Raw genomic sequence first — 12,228 nt, forward strand, 5'->3', positions numbered from 1 at the left:
TTGACTGCATTATAACTTTTTTCTAGTATTGCATTCTCAGTTTTTAAAATTACATCCTTTAGACAGCTTGTGGTAGGTCTTTATGCAGACACAAGTTTGGAGGCAGTGGTTCTGTAAATTGAAAAGTAGGCTATTACACCTGGAAGCACTTGCTGCTCTAAAAAATCTGTTGCCTGTAGTGGTTGAAGTTTCACAAACCCAAAGGACATTAGTGTTGCTTTTGTAAATGCACTGGCTGGCTGTGCCCAGATGCTGGCAGAGGGGCTGTGGTGGCCTCTGAGGAGAGGCTGGGGCTGTCCTATCCTGGACGCGCTGCGCAACTCATCTGAACGTAGCAGAGAAGATGGTGACGCCTGCAGAAAACATGTTTAAGAACAAGTTAAAAAAGGCTGTGCAGCAGCCATGAGAGACACAGCCCTGTAGATACCAAGGTTGGTGAAGATGGAGGGGGAGAAGGTGCTCCAGGCTGAAAATTCCCTACAGCCCATGGGAATGACCATGGTAATGCAAATTGTCCCCCTCCAGCGTGATTCTGAATGGGCTGCAGTAGCCACAGTGCAGTCTCATGGAGGATCCCACAGCAGGTGGGTATGCCCTGAAGTAAGCTGCAGCCTGTGGAAGGCCCATGCCAGAGCAGGCTCCTGGCAGGAGCTGTTGCATGTGGAGAGGAGCCCATGCAGGAGCAGGCAGGACCTGTGACTCACTGAGGATGCATGCTGAAGCAGTCTGTTCCTGAAGAGCTGTGCCTCGTGTTGTGTACCCATGATGGAGCAGTGTGAGAAGAACTGTCTCCCTTGGGAGAAATCCCATGCTGGAGCAGGGGAACATGAGGAGGAAGGAGCAGCAGAGAGGAGCTTCTATGGACTGATCATGACCTGTGTTCCCTGTCCCTCTGTGCTTGGGGGAGGGAAGGAGGTAGAAGAATGGGAAGTGAAGGAATGAAGTTGAGCCTGGGAAGAAGGAGGGTAGAGAAAAAGTGTTTTTAGCTTTATCTTTGTTCCTTATAATCTTACCCTATTTTAACTGGTGATAAATTAGTCTTGTCCCAGTCAAATCTCTTTTGCTTGTGACTGTAATTGAGACATCTCCCTGTCTTGGTCTTGATTGGTGAACTTTTCTATCTTATTTTCTTCCTATTGATTGTGGGTTTTTTTGTTGGTTTGTTTTTTTTTTTGAGGAGGGAGAGAGAGTAACTGACTAGGTGGGCACCTTGCAAGTGATGTAAAAAAGGGAATAAGAGACTTGTCATAAATTGGCTCAGTTTTTGGAACTAATTAAAAGTTACCTGCTGAAATTTTGAAGATGGAAATAAAGAAATACTGGCAGTGTTTTCTTTGACAGGATTCTGTTCCAAATTGGCTGTTTCAATTAATATATTAACTTATGTATTACAAATTGCTTAGAAGATAATTGGTTTTATATTTAAGTGATCAGTGTTGTATTACAAGACATTTTCAGTGTCTGAGGCTGTGGGAGTGTTAATTAATAATGAAAAAGTTTTGTTGTGGAGCCCTTTGGTATAATTGGGATGAACTACTAGCTTAGTGCCTTTCTAGCCTTCTACTGTTCCAGGTTACATTTTTCAGCATTTGATAGTATGAAGATTTCAGTATATAGAAAACACTACTAGAAAATTTGGGCTTCCATTGCTACTGAGATTACCAAAGCATTGTTTGTAACCACTTTTTTACTTTTTGATGATGGCAGTAATACGTTGTGCTTAGATGTGTTGTGTATATTTGTTTCTACACCAAACAGATTTCTATGTGCTTCAGTGTTCAGGTGATAGGTTAGCCAACTTGTTGGTTAGTGATACTTAAATATAACCTAGTTGCACCCATGCTACAAGTATCCATGATTCAGCAAATGCAGTTAGGGTTGTTGTTAATATTCTTCGGTATCTTTATTCTAGTGCCTCTTTGGTTTTTAAAATGTTGTAATAAGCTGTCATGTGAGTAGTAATTTTATTTTATCACAAATGGGTTTAAGAAATGAAAGTGTCTTCAGTTCAAAGTGTTTAAAATAGGCTGTACCACAATATACATTATTTTTCCAGAGGATGTTTTCTTTTACTTTTCCGGAGTGTATTCCCAACATTGAAGCAGATGTTTAGCAAAATAATTTTGAACAGATGTTTAACTCAACCTGAAGTTTTGGCTATGTCATAGCCAGCTGTCTTTGGAATTTGGGCTTTTAAACTGTTGTTGTCAAACAGAAAAATACCTGCAGTTCTTACGGGCAAGATAAAAAAATAAAGTTTTTTTGTTGTTCTTTTTTACAGTAGTAAGCTAACATTATGTTTTTATTGAAATCCATGGTGGAATTAATGTATGAACAATGATGATAAATGATGGATGAGAGATGTGAGGAAGGAAATTTATGATGCAATTAAATGGGGCATGGAAGAATAAGTAAATATATTTTATTTTCAGACTCTAGGAGTTACTGAAAGAGCTGAACTGTCCTTGCCATGAGTTTATAAATTGTGAATGTCAGAAATTTTAATTCAGAAAAGATAATTCCAACTTCAGTAACTGTTAGATCAATAGATACTACTAGGGAAAAAAAACAACCCAGAAATGAAATGCTTTCTTTTGCAGAGCTGGCATCATATGCAGTGAGTATCTAAATGTCAATTCTAAGTGTGTCTGCCTAGTCAGTAAGAGCGTTTAAAGGAGTAGGATTTTTTTTTTTTAGCATTGAGATTTTTAAGCTTGCTTCAGCCATGCCAGTATGTCTTGCTGTTATATGCTAGAATCAGTGGCTTTACCCTTACAGTAGTGCTTTGGGTAGAGGATCTGTACAGCAAATATAATTAGTTATAGATTAATTGTATGTCTAGTTGAGGAGAGGCAGTCTTATACAAGAATTATACTGTATTGAGTAACTTTGTTTTTCTTTAACAGAATTCCTGTGAATCCTAGTAAATATTACTGGTGGTGTGCATTCTGGAGAAATATTTTTGCTACAGATACTACCAAGGTTTTGTGCATGGGATGAACATGCTGCTGTAGACTGCTTCCTGACAGTAACCGGCTGGGCCTTTCAGTGGTGATGGTTTTCTTCTGACGTTGTCCAACTGGAGTTTGCTTATACTGATTTTCAAAAAGAGGAAGAAGTGAAAGTGGAGTACCATAAACTTGACATGGATAATAAAAAGAAAGACAAGGACAAGGCAGATGAAAAAATGACACGGCCTAGTGGGAAGTCAGGCCATAATCCACGTGGAACTGGTTCTTCAAATTCTGGAGTGTTAATGGTTGGCCCTAACTTCAGAGTAGGCAAAAAAATTGGATGTGGTAACTTTGGAGAACTACGATTAGGTAAGATCCTTGTTTCTTTATATTAGTGTACAATATTCAAGGCCATTGTATGCAGTCTAGGCATGAAAATGTCTACATGAACACACCATACAGCTATTCAAACTGTTTCCAAGTTTCAGATAGATGAAATATGCTGTTCACATCTTCTTTTGACCTTGGCCAGTGCAAGCTTTATCACATATTAAGAATCCTTGTAGCAGGAAATGTACTGGGACTAAAAATATTTTCTGTCTGTTCACTGCTAGCCTAAATTCAATCAATTGCCTCTTCAAGATGTTGTAACTTGCTTCATGGTTAATGTGTTTTGCTGCCTTTCCTGGCTTCCTAAAGCAGTTTATTCAGATATATTTGTGGCTAAGATTACATGAAGCACATCCTGCTGTTGTAGGTCCAGCCCATAGTACTGTGCTCTTGAAGATCTCTTGGAGCCATTGTAGCAAGCACTGAAGTGTTTTTAATAGCAGGAAGCTCTTTGATTTCTTGTTTTTCTTTCTATCAGCCATGGTGTAGTGAGGCCAAACAGTGAGCTGCTGTTAGACAGGGGCTGTGAGACTCCATCTGTAGAGAGGATCTGAGAAGTGGGTAATTCAGTCACTTAATTCTGTGTGGAACAGATGGTTGAAAATCAAATTATGAAGGGACAGAAGGACCTGTGAAAATTTGAAGGAATTTGGGCAGTGAAGTTGAAAATTTTACCATTTGTTAAAATAGGCACTTAATGTTGGGTGTGTGCTTTTGGAAGAGTATATACTTAGTTTTGTGCATTTGTATTTCTGTAATTACAGCACGATTAGCCAGGGTTTTCAGAATATGGGAATTCTTTGTGTTAACAAATACTACTTGACACTTACTGGCAATAATTTTTTCCAGTATTCCTGGAAGGCTTGAGTTAATGCACTGCTTTGAGGTTTAAAGAGAGATGGGTTCAAAAGTAGGGTATTTGGGAGTAGGAAGGGCTGCTTAGGTGTTGTGTTTCTGTTTATCTTCTGCCTCTGGTAGAAGTACTACTAATTGTACTTCAGACAATGTTTTTAATACAGGGCTTTCTAGGTGGCCTTACCTTGTTTGAGTCAGAATGTAAACAAGCTTAGCATATTACTGCTATAGAGGAACAAAGGATAACATTGTTTGAGCTCTGAGGATACTGAATTTAATGCAATCTCAATAAGAGATACCCTTGTTATTCCTATTAATAGTAGTTAAGATAAATGTACTTTGACCTAGATGGTGTTATCTGTGTGCCTCTGCAGTTTGCAATTCAAGCTGAAATTCTGTCTTCAACTTTTCCTAAACTTTTCCAAACTGCCTTGGAATGATAATTTTTCTTCTAAACCTCTCCATGAACTAAATAAAGCTAGTATAAGTACAGTCACATTTACTACTGAAGGCAACTGGAAACTAATAAATTCTTTCCTGTCTGTTATCTTGGCGTGATCACAACGTACGGAGTTGATTATCTGTTTCAGTTAAATAACTTATTTAATAACAGTAACTTTAATTTGCTTGTAGCAGATAAAGTGAAGTATTCTATTTAATTCTAAGTAAAATGTAAAAGTTAAGACTCGAAATCATATAGTACTGAAATAAAAAGGGAGAAACAAGTAAAAGAAAGGAGGAAGATAAAAGTGTAGTGTACTGTCCTGCAACAGCCACCAGGTCAAGTGCAGGCTTGCACAGCTTTTTTTTGCATCCGTTGTTTGTTTGTTTTTTTTTTGCATTTATAGCAGATATTTTGAGTCCTTATTTATTTTTGCATTTGCAGTACTATGGTAGCAAGTAACTTAAAATGGACATCCCTCCTGCAAAGATGTACACAAGCACTTAATTTGTTCTATATACGTTTTCTCAAAATAAAATATTTTCAGTATGGTTTCTTAGGGTTAGATCTTTAAGACTCAAAAGGAGGAATAGAGTTGTTAGTGGCAAAATTGTACTTCAGGAGATAAAAAATCAGACAAAATTCAGGACTTAAAAATTAGATAAAATATTGGTAACCATTGTAATTCTTCCACCTGAGAAGGACGGAACTGACATTGTAGTGTCTTGTGGATCAAATATTGTAAATTGGCCATATGTAGCAAAAAGTGTTTGTGATGTGCAACCGTGAACTTATAAAGGCTAAATTGTTTTGAATATTGACCTGTTAATCTGAAACCTCTTTTGAGTTATAATTAAGATAAACTGATGGAGTAGTAGAAGAAATCTTGTTGCACCTGCAGGTGATACATTACACAATACCTATTCTGTGCTTAGATACAGATTTACAGTGGTGTCAAAGCTGCTGTCTTCTGTATTTTAAAGAGACAATTGTCTTGAATCACCAGATGGAAAGTTGTCTCTTCTGATGTTTCTTCAGAATGATAAGCCTGTCATTAATGCGTTGGGATACTGGAACTCAATATCCAATCATTTAATGGTAGCAGGATTTGTTAGCTATTCCAGTAGCTGATTTATATTTTTACTAGACTGAAAGAGCATGGCCCCTGCAAGAGTTTCCTTTAATGTTTTCTAGATTGTAAAGGCATACAAAGAGACAGAAGCAACTTCCCATTTTTTTGTCAAAAGTGTAACTCAAGTTATAATAAGAAAAGAAAACTCTCTAACTGGTTTAAGATGCCAGGATTTCTACTCTAGTCCATGGATAGGTGTTGGAATTATGCATTTTTTAGTGGGCATGCTGCCCATACTTTTTTGTGTTTATTATTGTATAGCATTCAGGAAACTGGCATTTTGAAATGTTGATACCTTAATAGGCATATGATTTTAATACATCTTTTTTTCAGCTTTGCAAGAGTACTCTATTTTTAAAAATTAAGATGAAAACTGAGATCACAGTCTTTGACTAGAGAATGTAACACTGTTTTTGTCTTGATCCATGTCTTTTCCCTGTTTGATTTCTTTAACAAAACTGAGCTAAACATGGAAAATTTAGACCTGAGTAATACTACAAAAAAATGTATGATTGTAATTAAAAATAATGCACACTAAACTCATTTGAAGACTGCAGAGAAATGTAAAGTGACAGAAGTGAAAACTTACTATTTTCCTTTACCTGCTATTTTTAAATTTTACACCTATAAAGCTTGTTTGATTTATTAGTAATTGCATACAATTTGAAGTAATGCTTGTTGAAATATACCTACCCACTTATGGAATAACTTTTAAAGCAGCAGATGCTTTTTCCTAGTGGTGTAAATGTTTTAAGTCTGTAATATCCATGACATGTTTGTCCTAACTTTAAGCTTAGTAAATTACAGAACTGAGGAAAAGAAATACTCCTGGTCAAGTCTAGCTTGGATTAATGTCTGATGTACCAAAATCATATAATTTTAAAATAAATTTTAACTTGTTTTCGGCCATACACATGAATACAGAGTATTCCACTTAAAGTAGTTTACCCGTTTTCAAGTTTTTCTAGTGTATGAAAATTTTTGCAAACTTGGTGAAATAACTGAAACTCTGTATCTGTGAAAATGCCACTCCTTACAGTGTGCAAGAGCAAAGTTATCTTTAAAGTATGGTATCAGACTATTATAGCCACATCATTTTAAGTCACTACTGAAATACCTTGCACCTTAGATCAAAAATGTTTCAGACTTCCTTGAGGTTTAGGTGGCAATTTTATTGAATAGAAAAGCTAGTCTCACATTCTTGTTTTTGTTCTTTTTTCAAGGAAAAAATTTATACACAAATGAATATGTGGCAATTAAGCTGGTAAGTTAATTATTTTTTTAAAGTATTAATATATAATGGTCTGATTTCCTTAAATCATATCCTTAATAGCTTTTTATGTTTTCAACTGACTACAAGAAAGCAGTTATTGGTAGGTTTAGTTATATGCTTTGGACGTACTGAATAAAACCAGTATTAATAGTGGTCACTTTTCTCAGAGCTAAATCTGTGTTTGTAAAGTTGATGATGATTGACTGCAGCATCCAGGATATGCTCAGCATACTTTATAATAGATTCCTTTTTTTTGTGCAACAATTAGAGGGGCACCAAACTTAATGTGAATCTGACATCAGGTGACTACAAAGAAACTCCAGAAATTCTGCGGACTGCCGTATTTTAACACCCTTATTCTCATCCTAATCTGTTATTTGTCTGTAATCACTGGTATTTGCACATCTATTTGCAGTGATGTGTAAAATGCTTCCTTCACTTACGAACCTTGTAAAAGTGGTTATTTTGTTACTATGCCATTCTGCCTTTTCAGAGTCTTTCAATAGAACTACCCATTTTACTACATGTTTTTTGCTTGTAGATACTTTTAACTTCTTGGTAAATAACTGTTATTCTAATCAAAGTATCTTCAGATGAAATAATTTTTTTTCCTTTTTGTCATTGAAAAAGTTTAGGACTTCCAATAATCTCTTGTTACTACAGTAAGACTGAATGTTTTTCACAGCATAGTATGGAGAATTTCTAGTTCCATAAAGTGAAACGCGAACTGTGGAAAATGAAATACATGGCTTTAGATGGGCAATCTAAAAAGCATTACTGATGTATATAGGAATCTCCTAAAATATTTGTATAACTATCCTTGTTAGAAAAACATTTGCTTCAGTAGTAGTTATAGATTTTGAAACATCCAGGTTATGATTTGAAAGAGCAACATCTGATGTGTTTTTGAGGGTTATAGTGTACGTTATATACATACATTATATATATAGTTTGCAGTTTATATATACGTATAGTTTGTGGTTTTATGGTGCATGTTATACAAGATTTAAATTAATTTTGGTTTAAAATACAGTGAATTTATTTTGTATCTCCGGTAAAACCTGTACATGGCATGAGAATTCCATTAGGTGAGGCCTGTTTACTACAATATGCATTCAGAAATAGTTTGCAAGATAGTGATTTTTATTTTCTTGAGCACTAATTACTTGTTGATGTAGAACAAGAGAACTTTTAAATCTGATGCATGTGTTTTCATAGAACTGTTATTCTTATATTTGTAACTACTTGCCTTGGTTTAGTGATCATAGCAAACTAAAACACAGAACAGAACTGTTCTCTGTTACTCCCCCTCTACCCTCCCAGGGGAAGATAAAAGGGGGAGAAGGAGGAGGGACTTCAAGGTTGGAAACTGAAACTTTCAGGTTTACTAAAACAGGGGAGGGATAGTAAGACATATGATGATAATGAAAAATGCACACATGTACAAAACCCAATTTCAGTGGGTTTGAAAGCTGGTTGTGGCCGAGTCAACTAGGGAAAAAGGGCCAGAGCTCCTCCCAGGAACTGATGGAGTCAGATGCCTGCAGAGCATGTGGCAAGGGAAGGACAAAGAACACCAGCTTCTCTCCAAGAGGTCTGAGCACAGGAAGGCAAAAGGAAGAAGGAAGCAGGAAGGAGTGGACTTTCCTGCCTTCCCAGCTTTTATAGGTTATAGCAGGGAGTGGGAGGAAATACTGACCCCTCTCTGTCCTGCCCCTGGGTCCCTCAGGGTCCTTAACATCATGTTTTCATGCTTTCAAGTCAGCCACTGAGAAATCAACTGGGAGCAACGTACATCTAGCACAACTTGGGCCAGGAGATTTCTAAGCCACCTAGATGACAGTTTTATGGAACAGGGCATAAAGGAGCCAAGTTAGAAGAATGCCCTCCCTCATCTGCTGCTTGTCAACAGAGAGGATCTCGTGAGTGGAGATTGGAGGTCATTTTGGCCACAGTGACCATGAGGCAATTGAGTTTAAAATCTCTTGTTGACAAGAGGAAAACTGCCTGTAAAACTTCAACACTGGACATGAGGAGAGCAGACTTCAGACTGCTCAGGGAGCTTCTGAGTCAAGTCCGCTGGGAAAATGTTTTTGCAGATGCTGGGGTTCATGAGTGCTGTTCACTCTTTAAACATCATGTCCTGAAGGTACATGAGCAGGCAATCCCAAAATGTCAGAAGCCTAGCAGATGAGGCAGAAGCCCAGCTTGGCTGACCAGGGATCTGCTCTTGCAGGTTAGGCAAAAAAGGAAGGTGCATGTCCATGGAAGCTAGGTCAGGTGATGTGGGAAGAATATAAAGATGCTGCTAACCCCTGTAGGGAGAAAATTTGAGTGGTCAAAGCTCAAATGGAGCTGAAACTGGCCAGAACTGTGGGGATCGATTAAAATTATTTTTTTCAAATACAAGAACAGGAAAAGGCAGTGTAGAAACAAGGTAAGGATGGTCACTTCACCAACAGGGATATAGACAAAGCAGAGGTATTTAATGCATTCTTTGCCTCTGTCTTCAGCACTGGTGATGGACCAAGGGAATCTCAATGCCCAGAACTGGAGGACCATGACTTGAATAAGGATCAATTCTTAGCTGACCCTGAACTTGTGTGGGATTTGCTGCTGCAGTTAGATTCCTACAAGTCCATTGGGCCTGATGGGATCCATCTGAGAATCCTCAAAGAGCTGGCTGATGTCATTACTGGGCCTCTTTTGCTGATTTTTGGGAGGTCCTGGGAATCTGGAGAGATCCCAGTTGACTGGAAACAGGCTAATGTTGTTCCAGTATTCAAGAAGGGCAAGAAGGAGGACCCTGGAATCTCCAGGCCAGTCAGTCTTAACTTTAGTGCCTGGTAAAATTATAGAAAATATTATTCTGGGAGGTATTGAAAAACAGATGGAAGACAATGCAGCCATCAGGCACAGCCAGCACAAGGAAAAAGTCCTGCTTGTCAAACTTCATTTCCTTTTATGACAAGGTAACCCACCTAGTTGATCAAGGGAAGCCAGTCAATGAGGTATTTATGGACTTAGCATGGCTTTTGATACTATCACAGTATCCTCCTGAACAAAATGTCCAGCATGCAGCTAGACAAGCAAACCATACATGGGGTGAGCAACTGGTTCACAGGTCAAGCACAAAGAGTGACAGTGTATGGGGTAACATGAGGCTGGTAACTGGTCACTAGTGGGGTCCCAGAGAGGTAGGCCCAGTCTTCTTCAATGTCTTAATGACTTGGATGCAGGACTCATAGGAATTCTAAGCAAGTTTGCTGATGGTGCAAAGTTGACTCCTTGAGGACAAGCAGGCCCTGCAGAGAGAGACCTTGGCAGGTTAGAGAGATGGTCAGTCACCAACCACATGAAGTTTAACAAGGGTGAGTGCCAGATTCTGCACCTGGGACAGGGCAATCCTGGTGGTCAGTACAGACTAGGGAATGAGTGGCTGGGAGAGCAGAGTGGTGCCAAGGGACCTGGGATCCTGGCTGATGGCAAATTGAATATTAGTCAGCAGTGTGCCCTGGCAGCCAGGAGGGATGACTGTTCTGGTGTGCATCAAGCTGAGCGCTGCCAGCTGGTCAAAGGAGGTGATTGTCCCAAGGCCCTGAAATATTTCTTCATTACCCTTGGACTTCTTTCTACCTACTCACTGCCTACCTGAAAGATCAAAAGAGGGTAGTAATCTGAGGGCTGTATCAGACCAGGAAGTTTCCTGGTTATATTCCTGACCCAGACACTAGGGAGGCAGCAGACCTCCCTGTGGGAAGGGTCTGGCTTTCATATATGACTCTCAGTTCCCCTCAGAAGGGAATCTCCTATAATAATCACCCTTGTCTTTCTCTTCATGGAAGCTGTCTTAATGCATGGAGCTGGATGTTTTGGTGACTCCCTGGATGGGGCTTTGTCAACATCCTCATTTCCACCCTTTATCTCCAGAGGCCTGTATCTGTTCTGTGAGGGCACCTGGGAAGGCAGGATAGGTCTGGAGGAGACTCTCCTACCCTGAGTAGGGACCTGCTTCTATTCCTCCCTGTCCTCACCTAGTTCCCCTCCTGCCTGGTGACAAGAGGGCAGGGGATCCTCTGCTTCTCAGCTGTCCTCACTGCTACCAGCTGTTTCTTCTGCAGGGCCCTGTACGTGTTCTGCAAGGGTACGGAAGGAGGTGAAGTTCTTAAGGGGACATGCCTGCCCCATTTGTGTCATTGGACAGGGACCTGTTCCCATTGTCTTCGCTTCAAGTTAGCTCTGGAAATCTGGGGAGCTTGCTGAGACAATAAGGAATCATGTGCTCCACTAATAAGGTTTGCCTCCCAAGCTGTTTGTGTGGAGAGCAGGCTTTGAAAACACTCATTTAACTCCCTCTCACTCTCCCTGATACTACTCAGTCTGCTCATGTCCCTGAAACCCATCACTTTATCCTGCAGCTGTGCCACCTGGCAGAGCAGGTCATCAGCTTGCTCACGCTAGACATAGCCGTGGTCAGAGCTTCTCCCCGTTGCCAGTGAAAGGCTGGGGCATTCCCAACAGTCTGTGATCTGGATAGCCACCTCCTTCCGTGGGGGCACCCTCTGGGTACCCACATCCATTTTGGTGGGTGCCAAAAGCTGGTCTGTCTCTACTGAGTATACACTATTACTCCTTGAACAGTTAAGAGTTCCCAAGCTTATTTTTCAATGCTGAATGGTACTAAAATACTAATAAAAGCAGAAGGAAGCATGATTTGCCATTTCTTTTTAATTATTGAATATGGTTTTTAGACTTACTCAAAAAAATATAGTTACAGTGATGTATTCTTCGCTTATATTATGATGGAAGATTACGTTGATATACATTGATATATCCTTATCTGTCTTTTCTCGTGTAACAGTAGTTAACTGCATACTGCAGAGTGGGATGTGTAGGAACAAACCAAATTTTATGTGAAGAGCTTATTGTACTTGCCCTCTCAAGTTTTATTGAACAAAATACTTTATTTTCTTATATTTTTGGAGTTACTAAACAGTCAGGAAAATACCTAAGCTCCTTACAAAAATAAGGCAATTCCAGAACATAGTCAATAAGTGGACTACATGTGCATATTGCCACATGCAAGTGGTAATACTTACATAAAAGTATTTATCTCTGTATTAGACAGTGTTTAATTTCAGTATTTGGCTGGTGCAGTTGCCAAGTAGTCTTGCTTGACTGT

General features: G+C 39.1%; 1 protein-coding gene across 4 annotated transcripts in view; it reads left to right on the top strand.

Moving 5' to 3' along the window:
• The first annotated feature begins 3,145 nt into the window (after window positions 1-3,145).
• Window positions 3,146-12,228, top strand: part of CSNK1G3 (casein kinase 1, gamma 3) — a 52,172-nt gene continuing 43,089 nt past the window's right edge. For all 4 annotated transcript variants that reach the window (XM_010000460.1, XM_010000461.1, XM_010000462.1 and 1 more), the window contains exons 1-2: window positions 3,146-3,323; window positions 6,997-7,037. In XM_010000460.1, coding sequence (XP_009998762.1) covers window positions 3,146-3,323; window positions 6,997-7,037 — 219 coding nt within the window. The remainder of the gene's footprint in view (window positions 3,324-6,996; window positions 7,038-12,228) is intronic.

This window comes from Chaetura pelagica, unplaced genomic scaffold (assembly GCF_000747805.2).
Source record: "Chaetura pelagica isolate M959 unplaced genomic scaffold, ChaPel_1.0 scaffold16, whole genome shotgun sequence".
NCBI classification, from domain to species: Eukaryota; Metazoa; Chordata; class Aves; order Apodiformes; family Apodidae; genus Chaetura; species Chaetura pelagica.